At 44.4% G+C, this 18,145-nt stretch overlaps 1 protein-coding gene across 6 annotated transcripts in view; it reads right to left on the bottom strand.

The window, feature by feature from the left end:
- Enox1 (ecto-NOX disulfide-thiol exchanger 1) overlaps positions 1-18,145 on the bottom strand; it is a 557,275-nt gene that overhangs the window by 119,309 nt on the left and 419,821 nt on the right. For all 6 annotated transcript variants that reach the window (XM_055609746.1, XM_055609749.1, XM_055609750.1 and 3 more), the window contains one exon: positions 14,194-14,406. In XM_055609746.1, coding sequence (XP_055465721.1) covers positions 14,194-14,406 — 213 coding nt within the window. The remainder of the gene's footprint in view (positions 1-14,193; positions 14,407-18,145) is intronic.

The following is an 18,145-nucleotide window of genomic DNA, read 5'->3' as shown; positions in this document are numbered from 1 at the left end:
ATATATGTATATATATGTACATATATACATATATATGTATATATATGTGTGTATATATATATGTATATATATGCCTAAACATACATACATACAGGTATACATTTCTTGAATACTAAATACCTTATAAACCTTCTTTTGTGCTTTTCCATATCCCCAGATGTTTGGACATCTGCTAGCTATAGAACAGTCTTCTTTCTTGATAGAATAACTTAATTAACTACTTTAAAAAATACTAATATCAACCTTACTCAGAACACCCAAAGAGCCTATGAAAGGATACAAGCTAATAAATTAATTGAAAATTGGACATAGCATAGTGAAGAATAGAAATTCATGAAAAATCATTAAGTATTGATACTTATTACAATACAGATACAATACAGTTTCCCTGAGGAAACTATGCTTGACTAATAGAGATGATCATCAAGACCACAGATGACAATCTGTTCCATGTAAATGTCTAGAAGAAGGAACTAAACACAGAGAAGGTAGGTGCTTGTCTCTGGTTTGGGAGAACGACATAGGGGAAGGTGGCGAGAGCTACAGTTACAATGTGTTAATTGTTTAGAGAGATGACGCTGTCCTAAAACTGATCGTTAGAGACTACAAGCCTAAGGGGATAAACTGAAAAGTGGAATCGTACATGCTAAAGGAGTCTATGCCTACCTCAGCAAGCAGCTTTTAAGAAAACTGCATCAGAGATTGGACCCAAAGTCTTAAACGTTTAGTGTCAATGCTACAGAATTATAATGAACTTCAGCTGAAATCCCCACACTGGGCTACTGGCACCAGTCTAGCCACATGGCTCCACTCTCTATTCTTGTGGTGGCCACTCTCATGGTAGGACTGATTGGCTACAAATCAGAATCAGTCATCTCCAGTGGGTCAGTTTTAGGTAACACCACCAGGCAGAATATAATTTCCCCAAGTAAATGTGTCTTTAACTTTGGAGGCTGTTCTATGTTATCTCTTCTGCTTTGCTGTACAAAGTTGTCCTATAAAGGACTCTGGTGGACCCAGCAAACTGGAAATGCAGAAAACGATACGTGGTTTGGAAATTTGGTATGCGGTGTCTGAATCTGGCTGAGCCCAGTAGAAGCCTCCCTGTCTCTAGGTGAGTAGTCCACAGTCTAACTCATTTTTATCTCTTCTCATCTCTGTATCCTTCTAGAGCAGCCTGTGGCCCTGTGGTTTCCTGCTCTATCTGTAGGCATCTGTCTCTCAGGATCTCTATACCTATCTTTCTGTCTCTCTCCTCCAGTGTATCTTGGGATTCCTCTGAAACTTTGTGTTCCATGGGGTCTGGCTGGGTATAGGAACCCACTTCTAGGCTTGATGATCTATCATCTTCCCTTGCAAGCGATCTCCCAGTGAAAGGGTTAGGCTAACTTTGTAATCTATATGTCTTCTAAAGCCTATAGTTTTGCGTTTTAGGTCTAGGTTAAACTAAAGCCTCTTAGTACCTTTCCAGAGAATGGAGGAATGTGACCCTATCTGTGAGGACAGATATAAAAAAAAAAAAGCAAGCAATGACCTTCACTCAGCAAAAAGAACAACCAGACCCTGTCTTCAAGATAGTGTTTCTTAGCAACGAACACAGATGGCCTCAATCCTTCTTCTGAGTAGCTCCTGACCTCCAGCCAAATCTTCAAGGATGAGCTAACCACCCCACCTTCAATTGCAGCTGCATCCACACTTGGCAGGACTGGCTAAGCTTGAGCACCTAAGACTAACCAATTATCTTACTTTATAGCTTCCTCATCCAATCCTAAATTGCCAAGACTGCAACTTCAAATTTCCCGCAATTTTTCTTTTAAAAACCTAAAGCCTTTGTCTCCCGGGGCCACTCTTTGCTGACCAGCAGGGGTGACCCTTCTTGGTTTTGCAATGAGTCTTGGTCTGGGGGAGTTTCTGGGAAGGGCATGATCTTAAACTCCTGGGCTGTGAGACCTCAGGTACACCAGCACCAGGGCAGCAGCACTGGACAGTGACAGTGGTAGTCCCCTGGGCCTCCTCAGCAGGAAGAGTGTGTGGCCACAAAGTCCAAAAGTCTTTCATGAACTGTCATGAGAAGCATTTGTCTTTAGTCTTCCAGAGGAAGAGAAGCTTAGAACAGGACAACCATGGAAACAGATTACGTTTAAACAAGTTCTCTGGAGAAAAAGTGGAGCATCCAGAGCAGATCTCGGATTCTAGGAACACATAGAATTTTTGAATTTTTAGCATGGGGCAGTGAAGCACTGGAAGGCACCTAGCAAGAACATAGTCCTTTCTCCTTCACTGATCTCCACTACAGCCCGGGTACCTCCAAAATCCCATGTTCCAGCTACACAGCTGTGAAAAGAACCTTCAATCCATTTAGTGTTCCAAATATCTGGAGCAACTGATTACATTCTTCCAGGCGGCAGGCTTTCCTGCATAAAGCACCTTAAACAAATCTTGCAAGCCTAATTTTTGTTTTTAATGCTATCGGGCTCGTGATAGAGCCTTAACTCTGTAGGCTTCAGAAGAATTTCCTTTTTTGCTTTTAAGGGATAACATATTTCCAAATCCTCTATGAATGGCTCAGAAGGGATTTTCAAAGGCATATATCAAATAAAATAGTTGACCTCCCACCCCTATTGTTGTCTTTTAAACACTAAAGGCTGGGGGTGGGGATTCTTCATGGGAAGGCAGGACAAAGAAATAAGATTTTAAGATGGAGTGGTAGAACTGATGTGTATTGAGCATAGATGGGAGGCTAGCCAGAGAGAGAGAGACAGAGAGAGAGAGAGAGAGAGACCCAGAATATACCACCAGTAATTGCAGTCTAAGGACAGATGCCCAGAGGTAGAACAGATGTGTGAGGGGAGCCAGTATGCACTGGTCCTGTGGAGGCTGTAGCCATGGCGCGTGCTGAAATTCCTGCCTCCTGCCTGGTCCCATGCCTGAGAGAAGTTGCTGCTTGGAGAAAAGCTAAGGAAGCAGAAGACAGTTGACATCCATGCCTGAAAGAGGCCTGGCCTAAACTTACAGTTGAGGAGGAACCGGGCAGGTAGGAGCTTCGTCTTGAGAGGGCTCAAAAGAACGTCATGTGAGATGAACACATTATGGGTCTGCTACACTTGAGCCCCCAAAACAATCGTTTCTTTTAGGGGACGGGATACTGAAAAACATACTTTTAGAAGTGTTTTTTTTTTTTTTGTTTTTGTTTTTGTTTTTCAAATTTCAAGCAAGCAGGAAATCGTCAAACTGCTAAAAAAAAATATTAAGCAGACAGTGAAAATCCTAGTTCATCTACACTGCACATCTCCTTGTGTAGAGAGAAAGTGAAGTTGCGAGTGAGAGTGTGCTGTTGATACATGTGTGGCCATGTCAAAGACCCCTGTGCCTGAGCATCATGGGAACAGCAAAGCCTTTCCCAAGTGAGACTCAAAGGGATGGCAAAGACTTCCTTCCATAGAGTGCCAAGGTTGACAGTCTGTGCAAATAAACATTCACCATAGCCTTCTCCTCTCTGAAGATGGCCCCCTAAAAAGCCTGCTCCTACTGAGCTTTAGCTAAACCCGCCTCTGTGGTCAGCTCGACATAATAATCTTACGCAATAACTCTGCCTTCTGTTCAGTGGTATACAATAACACCACCTCCCTCAAAGACATGCTGATCTTCCTACGCACCGTAGCGTCTCCATCCGGGAGTCTAACCCATGGGACTCCAGGTTTTCTCTGTGTTTCCGTCCTTGTCCTTTCTTTGTTCCCACTTAGGCTGGTACTGGAGCTGCGTGAGGCTGCAGCACCCTTGTTAACGCACATGTCCAAATGTTTTGGGACATACGAAAGACAAATGCATGTGATTATAATTGCAAAGGTCCCTTACAATGCTCAGCATTTTCAAGGCTTTATAAATCCAACAGATTCCTTGGCTAGAATTCCCCTATTGACTCAACAAAAATAATATACGTACATGGCACAAAGGAAAGAAAATGGGAAGGTAAGGACCACCTTCTGAGTCCCTTCACCAGCTTCTCTCTTTAACAACAAAGGATGTTGACAGATCCTGGCACAGCCAGGCAGGTATTCGTACATGGCACAGGGATGAATCCTTCTTTCTTGGCCTTTTGTGCTTACACAAAATGCTAGCTAGCACTGTTCCTGTACCTTGCTTTGTTTCACTTAAGCCATATCTTGGAAACAGCACATATGTCTACTCTTAATAAGGCAGCAATGAGCATGCTCAGACATGGATTCTGACTTCCATCTATAAACATCCTCATTAAAAGTTCCTGGCAGTGGCTAAGAAGGAGGAGCACCTAAATAATTAATCTTGAGAGTGAGGCATTGTCAAATTGTTCTCCAATGTATGCACCCTAAATGTTTTGTTTGGTTGGTTGTTTTGGTTTTTCTCAGATGGTTTTCCTCCTCCTGGCTAATAATGGGTCAGAGGACCTGAAGTTTAGCTTTTCCTGACAGATGAAAGAAGGAAGAATCACATATCAACCAAGTCTCTGTTCCAGCAATGCCTACAGTTGCAGATTCATTTAAAAATAACCAAAACAAGTCAAGAGTCGGGACACCGTCCCTTTTCTCAGTATCTGGGCTACAGTGTGGAGAGCAGCCTCTAGCAGGGAGAGGACAAAGCTAGATTCTGAGAGTCTGTCCTTGTATCCCTCAAACAGCAATTCAGATTCCTTCGGGGCCTCCACTGGCTCCAAATGACCCATGTTTCAGTGCCAACAGGCTAGCTCTGGTTACTTTAATACCATGCTGGGTGATTTAAAGCTGTATTTTGCAGTGTGTGTTTCTTGGACAAGCACAATGTGGGCACTCAAGGAAAAATGCAAAAGTTCAGACCAGAGACTGAATCAGTTAACTGGGGTGTAGGGGTGCCTGACTGCTTGGCGCTCTCTAGGTGAGTCTGATGCATGGTGAAACTTAACCTTAGAACAGAGTCTCATCTGTCCGTACCCTCATGGGCCAGCGTCATAGAGCACTGAGTTATTTAATGTGCAGACACTATACTAGATGCTGTGGATAAGAGAGCCAATGATCTGGCCAGCTCTTCCCAAGCTTCAGACTAAGGAGGAGATAGTCACATGTGATTAGCTGAGTTACTAAATGAGAAAAGCTGCAAGGATTTCCAAGGCAGGGTGCCAGGGGAGTCTTGAAAGGGCTCAAGGAACCAGGAACGGACTGTGACTTGAAAGCAAGTAAAATTTTCCAGGACAAGAGGCCAAACTTTTGAGGTTGTGATGGTACAAGTAGCTAACTGTATTTGCCTCTCTTCAGAACCATAGGGCAGAAGATTCAAAGTGTCTGGATGAAGGGCCCTACTTCTTTTATCCCTACAAGGCCAGCATCAGCCTTCCTCAGTTTTGAATCCCTGAGCCTTCCAGCTTTAACTGAAATCCATTGTTTTAACTTTGAAATAAATCAGAACGGGAAAACTAAAGCAGGGCTGGTTGAGTAACAGTTTCCTCTGAGATATAAACAGTCTACCCTACAGGGAGGCTCCTTAAAGAGAAAGGTAAACAACTCAAAATAGCTTCAAGGAAGTCCCTGAAACTGACCAGACTTACCAGGCTCCAGCCTGCTCTCCAAAACAGTAAAAGTTGAGAGTCTGGGTCAGAGAAGCCAGAGAAGCCAGAGAAGCCAGAGAAGCCAGAGAAGCCAAGCGGCAAAGATGACTCAGACCAGACCAGCTGCCTGTAAGAGCTTAGAGTAGCTGAGGCACCTGGAAAAACATTCTCCAACTGGATGAGCTGCCTGAAGGGTGTGCAGTAGGCTGCGGGTTTCCAGCTCATGTTGTGGAGATCCCCAACCATAAAATTATTTTGGTTGCTACTTCATTACTGTGATTTTGCTACGGTTATGAAGCATAATCTGATATGCAGTTTGTGAAAGGGTCACAGAATCTCCTCTCGAGTGCTTTATGTTGCATGGGTTCTGCGTCTGCTCTGCTTAGGTCTCGGAAGAAATCAACTCACATTTCAGCTACTCCCACACTCCTCCTGGGATGATTTCTTCCTTTGGCAAAATGATGCAAAGGAGGCAGACTCTACAATCAAGAACATATCATTTCTGCCTTAGAAGGATTTGTTCTCACTTCTAGTGTTTTCCTTTTAAACAAATATTGTAAATATAGTAGATTCTGTCCAAAGTAGCCAAGATTGAGCCCCCAACCCACGAAAAGACAGGCTGCTCCCCTGCCTCTCCTGCATTTGGTAGAAGCCTTTTTTTTTTTTGTCCCCAAGGCTCGCAGCTGATCAAGGTACCCAAGGTTTTTAGTAGGAGATAAAGTTGTGTCTTTTCTGAGTCGCTCTGCTAACGATCAGGAGCACAATGATTCCTGAAATGGAGCTTCCCATAGTTCTAGTTTGTTCCAGAGGGTAAGGCCTAATTTTTCTCTCACATTTTTTAGTGTAAGTGAACATTCTAGTGATTTTTTTAAAAAATGAAAAAATATTTTAAACTTAGAACTGAAGTTTCGGTAAAACTGAAAGGAGAGATACTAAAAAGGGGCCACTCAGTTGTGGCAATATTTTAGCATCTTCTGTCAGTTTGGGTACTAAGAGAAATAGAACATTTGGTGCTCAGCCTTCATTTGGAAGCCTTCATGTGACATTATTTTCTTTAGCTATTTATTCCCTGAAACCAAAGGATGCATTTTCTTTTCCTTTTTTTCTAAGTGGAAATGATATTTTGATCATTTAATGCATTAGTAAATAATAGCTATCAGCATGGTTTTGAGGAGAAAAAGAAAAGTTGTCAAGTTGCTGAAGCATTACGGAGGATTTTTTTTTTCTTTTTTTACCCCCTTCCCTTGGATGAGCTATGGCAATGACTTCTACAGGCGTGGGAAAACATTTTAACAGTTCATAAAATTCTTTTTCGACAGCAGGGGACACAGGAACCAAATTTCCCTTGGTGGAAATAAAAAACATTTAGCTGAGATGTTCCTGAGGAGTAAATGATTTCAGAGAGAGCATTTTAGGCAGGAGAAATGTGGGGGTGGACACCAGCCTGTCTGCAAGGGGGTGCTGGGAGGTCAGAAACCCTCGTATTTCATGCCAGCACTTAGCATATGACCCGGCGTTTAACAGGGCTCTAGTAAATATTTGTGGGATGATTTTAATCATTCATTCCAACAGCAGAGGCTTTTACGATTTCAGCAGAGAAGACGGATGAGGGCGCGACAGGGGGGGATGTCAGAGCATTGCAGAACCGCCTCTGACAATAACTCTGACCAGCTTTGGCACCTGCAGGGCTCTGGGCACATGTTCTCCTGGTGGAAATGTGGCTTCTGATACTCACAGCAGCCCCACAGAGGCAGCCACCACAGAGAGGCAACCACATATGTGCAGGGATGGCTGCCGGCTCCTCTGTTCTCTCATCACCTGAGGCAAACTGGGCATCACGTGGGGCCTTCTGACCCTCTTGCCTTTGGATGTCCTGAAACATTCAGGGATCTAAGTTGTCCACATGGTAAGGGCTATGGGGTTGTTACGGTACCTTAGGGAATAATCTGGGCAAACCTTTTCATCACAGAATAGAGGACACGGAGACTCAGGGGCTTAGAAGACTTTCCTGAGGGGATATGGCTAATTACTGCCTAAACTGAGATTAGAGCCAGGATCTCTTCATACCCAGTCAAAAGCATCCGCACCATTTGCTGTTTTGAAGACTCAAGATGGGGCTGGCGTAGTTCCTCTCAGAGACAAAGCTAGAATGCATGATGGCTGAAACTGTTACAGTCTCCACGGTAAAATAGACTAATAAGATAGTCCTTCTATTGCACAACTTAGGTGTATTCTGTGTTCTAGTTTTAAAAGTATCCATATTAGTGCTGAATCAGTTGAGGTCACAGTTCTCTCTCTCTCTCTCTCTCTAGACCTTTAGAATATGTTCTGAAATTACTGGTTTGCAGCCCAATTTCTAACACCAGCTTTGCTTCTTTCTATGACTGGTCAATGATGGATATTTGTAGTCAGGACTTGTGTGTGCTTTTAGAAACACTGCCGAGCTCAGGAGTGTTGTGGTGAGGTAAGAGAAAGGCACAGTGCACATGGCTTGCATCTCTGGCATAAAACCATTCGGGGAGAACACAGATACATCTGATACACATAGAATAATTAGTTGCTAAGGATGCAGGTAGAGAGTATGACTATGGGTGCTGACACACTGGTCAGGCTTCAGGGAGGAAGCCTGATTGGCAGTGAGTTTTGAATCTGGTTTAGGGAAGAGGAGGAATCTTTCAGGCAAGGAAACAGCAGAGCAGAGGGGGACAAAAGGAGTCCATACCAGAAATATTTCAGTTTCTAACCAGGCAGTGAGCGATATTTCTGTTTGCTGTGCTTTCTCTGTCCCTCTGCATCTCTTCCTGTAAGCTTGAGTTTACAGCATTAATGGTATCCTTCCCTGAGCATCTTTAGTTTTATTAAAACAAACAATCAGACATGGTGCTAGAAAAAAGGGGGGGATTGTGGAGACTGAATGACAATTAGAAGCAAGATTCTTGGTCTTCATTCTCTCTGGCATAGTTTTAAATTTTCATTCATACTTACTATATTTATGGCATTTCCCTCATTTAATATTAACAGGCCCTTTTCAGTTACTATCTGCTTTCTCATTTATCTCCTCTACTCTGCCTTCTCTCTCTCTCTCTCTCTCTCTCTCTCTCTCTGTCTCTCTCTTCAGCAGGAAATGTGATGAAATAGTCAAAAAGAGAAGTCGTGGAAATGTTTAATTTATTCGATATCCATGTGTTGTAACAGGGTTTGCACAACTGATCATCTTGGAACATACATTAATACGGGGATGTGGTGGCGTGTGCTTCCTGGACTTATAAACTTATTCTGTCAGATCTCTGAAATGACAGCCTTTGCTTAGGATTCATAAGACTGAAAATGGGCAGGCCTATTGGGAGTTCCTGGGAAGCATACATTTTTTTTTTAAAAGCAAAGATCAAAACCCCAAAGTCTATGAATAGGAAAATGTGGGCGAAGTTCTACCAAATAGAGTAAAAAAAAAAAAATGACAACAAGGTTGGGACAATATGAACTGGGGGTGAAATGACAGGAGACTCAGGACAACTCACTAGGCTGCTGCTTTCCCTCCTCTTTTATAACTAGCAGGTGAGATCTACTCTAGCTGGCTCAGAAGGAAAGGCATACCAGGACAGACTGAGGTCCTCATTTGGATCAATGTACTTCTGCAGTCACGAGTCAAGTGCAATCCCGCAGGGGAGCAAAGAGATGCCAGCTTCCCAAACTCTTGAGCTGAGTATAGCTACTGCTCCTTGACACTTGAAGTCAAAGCTTGGATGAAAAACAATGCCTGTTGCATACATTGTAAAGCTGGCCCTAGATGATGTGTAAATTTTGGCCGAAGATCACATCGGCAAAGCTAACTGATGGTGTTGGATGTACACTTTCTAATTTTTATTAAACATTCAAAATCAAGAAGAGTGTTGCTGATTTCTTTCTTCTAGCTGGCTAGCTGGCAAGAGAAGTAACCCTTTGAGCACTTGCTTTGGGCACGAAGAAGAGACAATGGTAAAGAAACCAATGAGATGGCTGTATGCATCTTGTCCAGCTTTGTGGATTTCCATATGAAGTTTCTTTTCTTGTCTATTTCCAGCAGCATCTACACAGGGGCCCACCATGGCTTGAGTTCTGGACTCTACTGGAAGTCGATAAATAAACCCTGCTATCATGACATCAGACAGACCTGCTTTAGTTGCTGTTTAAGTTGGCCTGTTAGTACATCTGCTTTCATGGTGTTTCAGAACAATTTCCCAGCATTCTTGACTGCTTCCTGTATGAGCTGCAGTGGGATGCTATGAAGAAGGGCACTGGGAACCTTATACATGAGGTTATTGTGTAATAAGGAGACCATCCAGGAGAAAGTAAGCTGAGATGCTTACTTCATTTTATGTCAGAAAGCCAAGGGCAATTCATGTGGAGTTTGCCAGGAATGTTAATACAGATGAATGGGGTTTGACTGGTTCTGATTTTAGGAATTTCTGCAAATATGTCAATCTGCAGTTACTGTGTTAGAAGCAGCCATGTGGTAGTGACTCCAGTTTCATGTCCCCATACCTGAACTAAGGCTGCGAAACTTAGAAAGTTGATTGACATATACCAACAAAACCCCACAAGAAAGTTGTCCAGACATGGGACAGACTCATTCATAGGGGACAGGGAGCTAGTGACGTCCTGAGTGAGTGTGCCACTGATACCACCAAGGCTTTGTTGAGGGTCCCAGTGTCCCAGGGGAGTGGCAAAGCCTTCCTTTGGTCCAAGTGAGAATGTTGAGTGTGTGCAGAAAATGTGCCCTCTAGCTCCTTCTCTATATTTATAGCCTGAAGACCCAGGCTCCCCTATACAGCCTCTACCTACAGACATTAGCTAAATCTGCCACCTTGTTTGACTGTATGCCATAACCTTGCCTCCTTGTCCAACTATATACAGCAAACATGCTGAGCTTCCCAGGTGCTTTGGCTCCATTAGAGAGCCCTGCCCACCCAACTCCAGTTTTTTTCATGTCTGTGTGTCTGCCATTTCTTCATTCCCTCCCTGCCTCAGTTCCATCAATCCTGGAGCCATGCATAGCACAGTAATAGAGTATTGAGATAGGCACACTGCCTACCAGGGCAGTGAAGTCACTGGTAATATTCTCACAGTAGAAATGAAGATATGGCTCTCTTGGCATCCAGGGAACGGTCACCTTTGTATGAAAAGCCACACAAGAATGGAAACATGAGGTTGTTAAAGGATCCATGCAACCCTCCTGTTCTGTTAATCCCAGCTCAGGCTGCCCACAGTACCACTTCTGTCTTCAAGTTATCCTGGAAGAGTCTGGCTTCCATGGGTACATCTGAAGGCCCCCGTGCTACAGATGAGGCACAGGCTCCTCAGCCAGCACTGAGCTGCCCACATCAGCTAGGATTCTCACAGTCTGCTGATAACTGCCCTTTCCTGAAATACTACTGAGAACCAAATTACAGAGCTAAGGCGAGCTTCCCAAAGAGTGATGGGGAGATGATAAACCTAAAGGTTGTTGGACGGTTACAAAGGGGGAGAGTCCAGCATAAGTTTCTCCGTTGGCTTTCACTCAGCCCTCCCAATAGCCTCTAGTCTGTTAACTATTGCCTGGTGTAGTGATTTTCAATAATACCACAGCCGAGAAGCTGTCTTTGATTTATCTGATTCATCACATATGCAGGTTGAAACCCTGTTACCCATGAAAAATTTCCCCCTCTCTATTCCCCCCCACCCCCTTATTTTTCTGTTCTGAGACAGGGTCATCTAGTCAAGACTGACCTCACTTAGCCTCCCCAGTGCTAGGATCACAGTGTACCGCACACATGGCCATCCAGGAGCAGCGTCTGAATGCAATGCTTCTCGCCCATTTTGCAGTTTGCCTGTTGCTTACTGATTTGCTCGCCCCAAAACCCACACTATTTCTGTCTCTTACAACAACCCTTACGTCTCTTCTCCATACACTCATCAAGACCCAGCAAACTGTCACATGCAGGGATAAGCGCTGGACGAGGATGGAAACTCCATCAGAAGAAAGGGGACAAGAAAGACATCCCAGAGGGAGGGGCCTTTCAAGTAAGACCTAAAGGATGAGGAAGAGTCCAACATGCACAGTGGGGAAGTTCAGAGGTGGGAAGTGGCTTTGCTGGGCTCAGAGAGGATAAAGGCTGCCGGGGATGACCACAGAGAGTCTAGGGGAAACTGAGGCTGAGGCTGTAGAGGTGTGACAGTTGGGAAGGGTGAACAGCACTTACAGTGCAATGGGAAGCTACCTTGGGGGTTTGGGTATCGGATGTCTATCAGATGTCATGTGAAAAGGGAATTGGAAAGGAAAGGCAACAAGGTTTCCTAGCAGCCTCTTCCATACTGTGAGCAACTAAAGCTTATCCTGGGGATCAGTGGACCAGCTGGGACATCTATCTCCCACTTTCCTCGCTGTTAGGCATGGCCACAGGTAGCCTGCTGGGCCCCATGAGGCACACATAGAAACCATGAACCCCTGGACTGCTTAGCGTCTCATGTGTGAGACCAAGCAGGTGGGTAGAGAACTCCATATGACACGTCAGGTAACTTCAAGCGCCCAGGCACCATGAATGTAAGCAGTGGTCATCAAAACGTGAAGACTGTGCCACACAGGGCTCAGGTACAAACAATAGGGATTCTCATGGCTTTGAGATGGGTTTGGTGGTGGAAGGAGAGCATAAAAAGCTCCTACAAGATGTTGGTCGAAGAATTTACTCAAATCGGAGAAGGAAAGGCAGAACAAGGACAGGGCTGGGAGACTGAAGGCGAGAGTTCAAACTGAGGTGCTGAGAGCCATCTCTGACAACCATCCCCACTCAACACGGGCCCTTCCATGATGGCAACTTCACTGATTCCTCCAGGCTGAGGCACCTGTCCTGGTGTGATCTGCCTAGCTCAGGCATCAGGTGGAAGCTCCAAGGCTGGATGGCCTGCCCTGAGCTTTACCGCTGTGAGGCCCACTGATGTCACACACATCATCCTGTTCACCTGTGGGTTGGTTCGAATCTGGCTGGCCTACACCTGCACAATGGCAGGAAGGTATGTTTTCCTTTTCCAGCCTCATTTTTTAAGTAATCCCTATTTAATATCATTGCCAAGGGGAAGACGCTTCTCTCCTACCCTAACCCATGGCTGCCCACTGGGGCTTCACTGCTGTTGGCAAGGGCTGAGTGCCTACCAAAGAAGATAGTAAATTGCACGCAGATGGGAAGTTGGTCAGAACTGACTCCCCTGAGCAAAAGGTAAGTAGGCAGCAACCATTCTACTGTTCAGGCACAGGGCTTCCAACCTCAGCTCCCAAGGAATTGTTCTTTTGAGATTGTTAAGCCTTTCTTCTCATCTGCCAAACCAATCTTACCTTTTCTCTGGCCACTCATCCATTATTGTCCTTCCTCCTTTCACAGTTAGAGTCAGTACTACCTTTCTTTATTCTGCACCTAGCAACCCTAACTCTAGCATTGTTGGACCCACACAGTTGGGTCAAAGGCCACTGTTCAATGCTGATGAGTTTTGCTAGTATGGTACCGGTCGGCGTGAGGTGGAACACTCCTGTTTTCCACAGTCCTTTTCTTTAAAGGAAGAGTGCTCTTATACTGGGCATGTGGTCACTTACCAGTTTATGACTGGGGATTCAGTGCATGGTACTTAACTCTTTGCTACTGCAAAAACTATCTGTTGGCAAGATGCTTTCATATTTAAGATCCCGGCTTGTCATCCCTCTCTGCCTCCACATCCTAACAGACACATTATCCCTTAGGTTTGCACTGATGAAAGGGTGTCAGGCATTTGGCACACTGGATCACTGCAAATAATACTCATCTTTGGAGGGGATATGTAAATTGCATATGTTGCTGTCGCGTGTGGGTCCCTGCAGCTGGAGTGGAATGGAGCATAGCCCCAGCACAGCGTCACTCCACAGCTTTTACCAAGTGACGGACCGTTAGCAGCTTAGCTGCACTGTGCCGCTGTGACATTAACTACAGACACAGAGTGCCGCAGAAAAAGTTGACGCCCCCTTTTTTGAATAGAGCCTGGGGTAATTACCGTGACTATTGTTCTATTAGAAAGCTCCATTTACGCTCCCTCATCAATTCAGGATCTAGACATGAAAAATCACTGGCATTAAGTGTTTAAGGCAATTTGCTTTCCAAATGAAGAGAGGACAAAAGTCTATTCCTGAGGCATCCATGCAGACAGCCAGAGCTCACCTCAGAAGGAGCCCAAGGAGGGTTTTGGGGGATGGCATCTTCTCCTTAAACAGAGCCCCGGGACATATACAAAGCCTATTCTCTGATTTGGTCCCAAAAGGACATAGAGGTCTGTGTGGGCAGCCTGCAGGTGTGGTATGAACTAAGATGGGTCTATGAAGCACAGATGTACCTGGCTGCCCTGTCCTGAGGGCCGGACATAGTGTTCTGAGGAAAAGCTGCAGAAACGTTGCTCACCTTGAGAAGTAAGCTCTCAGGGCGGGGTCCGATCTCTTCCACATGCCACAGAACATGAATCGGTTATGAGGTGAGCCATTCAGTATGGAGTAAAATGGGAGACTTCTGAACTACTTACCCCCACATGAAAACATAAAAATGGGTACAAAAGAAAAGGCCAAACCATAACAACAACAACAAAAAGATGGCCCCCAAAGGTTTACTTACATTGAGTGAGGATCCCAGTTAAGGCATTTTTAAAATTCTCCTTGGCTTCCTCCATTTCCTGCTCATGGGTGGCTTTTTCATTCATGAGCCTGCGCACGTGGCTGTTGGCCGACTGAACCATCGAGTAGAACTGGTTTGCTGAGCGCCGATTCACCTCCCCACGTTCTATCCAGGACAACAGAACCGTAATAGCCTCAGAGAACTTGCTGTCATCTGGAATGGAAGGTGGAGGCAAGAAAAGGCCACTTCATCCAGGTTCTGCTCAAAATGTGTGAGGTGTCGTCAAGTAGCACTTTTTCAGAACTTGGCAAATTAGCTTTCCTCGGAAGACTGCTTTGTCATAGCTTGTCTTTTCTCTTCCTCTGGTTCCATGGAACCACCTAGAACTTCTCATTCAGCTGCCTCTCCATGAACACAGCTCTGCTGGCCATTCTTAGCTATAATTTGTTGCCCTACTCTCACATCAAACCTCGATTATGCTTTCTTAAGATTGGCTCAAAAACCTTATGAACCTATTTGGCCCTCACCCTATTTCTTTATCAAAAATGCTACACAATGATGTATTATTTTTATTATTTATACAGATAGCCAAGTTAGTGGATGACAGGAAAATTATAACTTGTAATGCAAGATACTGTTCCCAAAGCAGGCAAGAGAAATAAGTCACTGCTTGTTCTACCAAAATTCAAAAGTAATTTTATTTTCAGTTTAATATAATAGATTTCATCACAATGAAAAATGGAGTATTTCCTAGTTTTCTACACAGGAGGTTGTGTTCCCTGAGGTGGTCAGCCTTTGCTTTGGGTGGCTATTAGAAAGCCCTTTAAACTTGGTTTTGGGGCCTCCGGTGGCAGCAGGAATGAGGAATGAAGTTACATCTGTAAATAAATGATAAAGTTTATTTTAAAGAAAACAAACAGGCTTGCTTGTTTGGGAATGTTTGTACAGCTTGGAGGTGGAGACGGCAGGTGTGAAGGTGATTAAGTTAATTACACACGGAAGTTGTACGCCAGCCATTACGACATTAATGGATGTGGCTGCGGCTGAAGGCTCCTTGCTCTAAGCAAAATGGAGAAAACTTTCATTTGTATGTTTCTGCTTCTAGGCAATGCGGTATAGAAAAACACCTTTGTTTATTCAAGTAAGGTAGACAGACTCTTAATTCTCAAAAGAAGCAGCATAACTAGACCATAATAACCAGCTACTTCCCTACTTTCTTCTCTATCCAGGCCCTTACTGCTCCACGGAGGACTCTGAGCGACACCTCTTGTATTGTTCAGGTTTATAAACATGTACACAGTCCAGGGGACAGACGGCGACTCTGAAAGAAATCCTACTTCTATGTAACACGATTTTTTAAAAAAAATCAACCTTTGCTTGGTCATTAGTGTTTTGTTCGTCCTACAGGCTGTTGTCTAAGTTCTCTGCAGCCTCTGTTTCTGAGACCTCCTCCCTACCATTTTCTTAGTACAGCTGTTACTGGTCCAGGACCCTGCTGGGTGTATCAGGGTGGGACTCCCAGCTGCTCGGGAACCTGTGGACGAGGGCAGTCTACCTTCTCCAGACTCAAAAGCTGCTCTTGCTGATGCAAGACAGGCCACAATATATTGTTTTCTCATGTGCTAAGGGACCAAAGGTTCCCAGCAATCCTCTGATCAAACCTTTGCTCACCCTTGAACCAGAGGAGGTAACCGGCAGAGGCACGCTTACAGACTGACTCCATTTTCCTTGCAAATTTTGGCTTCTTGAGCACAGAGCACAATCTTAGTACCCAAGCTGACTCACGCAATTGTGTTAACGCTTGGATTTCAGTCTGAGCTCAACCCTCTGTGAACTCCAGCTGTAGTGGTTTCTTATCTCATTTTGTGGACCGAAGTGGCTTGTGTGAGATAAAATCCATCATACAACTTAACATTACACTCAGCCCATGGAGAGGCCCATAATTTAGCATTATGTCTGTGAGAGGCCCACTGTGACTGTTAAGAGTCAGAATAAATTCTGCCTCCCTACACACTCTCTCCCTCTCGCCCTGCCAATATATGTTAGGAGAATGGACCTTGGGACAGACAGCGGGAATAAACCCAATGCTTATAAGAAATTTTTTCCCCTTAAAAAAAATAATCACAACAGAAAAGAACACTGACTTCATGTGCTTTTTTTAAAACTCCATGACTTAAGCCTCCAAATAGCACCAAGGAAAAGGAAAATTCTCAACTTGGTTTTTTCTTTGTTTTGTTTTATTTCCAATTCTTTTATTTTTTTTTATTTTTAATTATACTTTATTTACTTTGTATCCCCCCTCTAGTTCCCTCCCTCCTCCCCTCCCAATCCCTCCTTTCTTCCCCCTTCTCCACAAACTCCCCTCCCCAAGTCCACTGGTAGGGGAGGGTTTCTTTTTCTTCCTTCTGATCCTAGTCTGTTAGGTCTCATCAGGAGTGGCTGCATGGTCTTCCTCTGTGGCCTGGTAAGGCTGCTCCCCCCTCAGGGGGAGGTGATCAAAGAGCAGGCCAATCAGATTATGTCAGAAGCATACTCACTCATAGAGACATATAATGTAGGATAAACCTACTAAAATCTGTACACCTAAAGAAACTAATCAAGAGGGAGGACTCTGGCTAAAATACTCAATCCCCACTCTGAAAGGCAAAGAGGATGGACACCAGAAGACGAAGAAAGCAGGAAATAAGTTAGGAGCCTCCCACAGAGGGCCTCTGAAAGGCTCTGCCCTGCAGACTATCAAAGCAGATGTTGAGACTTATGGCCAAACTTTGGGCAGAATACAGGGAATCTTAGGAAAGAAGTGGGAAATAGTAAGATCTGGAGAGGACAGGAGGTCCGCAAGGAGAGCAACAGAACCAAAAAATTTGAGCACAGGGGTCTTTCCTGAGACTCATATTCCAACCAAGGACCAGGCATGGAGATAACCTAGAACCCCTGCACAGATGTCGTCCATGGCAGTTCAGTGTCCAAGTGGGTGCCATAGTAATGGGAACAGGGACTGTCTCTGACATGAACTGACTGTTTTGTTTTTTAAGCTCATAAAGACAAAAACAAAAGGGGAATAGCAGGCTCGCTTATCTTGCTTCGTTTTCTCCCCCTGGTGCATGGGTGCTCTTTCCTTCTCTCAGCCCTGGTGGCTAGTTGCTAAGTAGAGTAAGCTTCTACAAGAAAGAACACAGTTAAACGGTTTAAAAAAAAAAGTGTGTTTTCTCAGCCTAAAAAGCATGTCTTCATGCTTCTCACTCCTATGACTGGGACACAAGTTGATCTTACATGACAAGGAGCAGTTAACAAGGCGACGTCAGACAGACAGTAACCTCCGAGGACCAAGCACCACAAACCCAGTACTGAAAACGTAGGTAGCCAGAGAGGAGGTCTAACCTGTTGCCAAGTACCCCTAGGCAGAATCCCACTAATTTAAGAGAAGCATATAGTTTTGCAAACTCCCAAGTGCGTCTTGGTTTCTGAAACCTTTGAGACTGGCAGGCTGATAATGCCTGATGTGCTAACATTCACATTAAAATTTTTTGAGGCATGCTTAGAAATGCCAGTCAACCTTTGTTGCCATATTAGAAGTGACTTTAATTTATACTTATTAACACCAACTCAGTAGCTCCTGCTGGATGGCTACTGGAGCATACTGAGGACGGTCATTTTCAATTCACAACTGTAAATTCAATTTTGTATTCAGTGGAAAGATCACCGAGAAAGCAGAAAACAATATAAACTAATTTAAACAGGATTTAGATTGCAGCGTTATTAAAGCTATTCATGTGGAAGAAAATTAACACTGCTCATAAAATCACATCAAAGACGCACTTATGAAACTTCCAAATGCTCTCCTCGTCCATGCTTAGGCGTGACTCTGAGCAGAGTGAAGTTCAGAAAGTAGAATGCGCAGACGTGCCTTTCCGCAACGGAAAGTGGGGGCCCGGCTACGCTGTGAGGGGGT

This window comes from Psammomys obesus, unplaced genomic scaffold (assembly GCF_907164565.1).
Source record: "Psammomys obesus unplaced genomic scaffold, mPsaObe1.curated_primary_1811, whole genome shotgun sequence".
Classification (NCBI taxonomy): Eukaryota; Metazoa; Chordata; class Mammalia; order Rodentia; family Muridae; genus Psammomys; species Psammomys obesus.
This window is presented reverse-complemented; position numbering and strand designations above follow the sequence as displayed.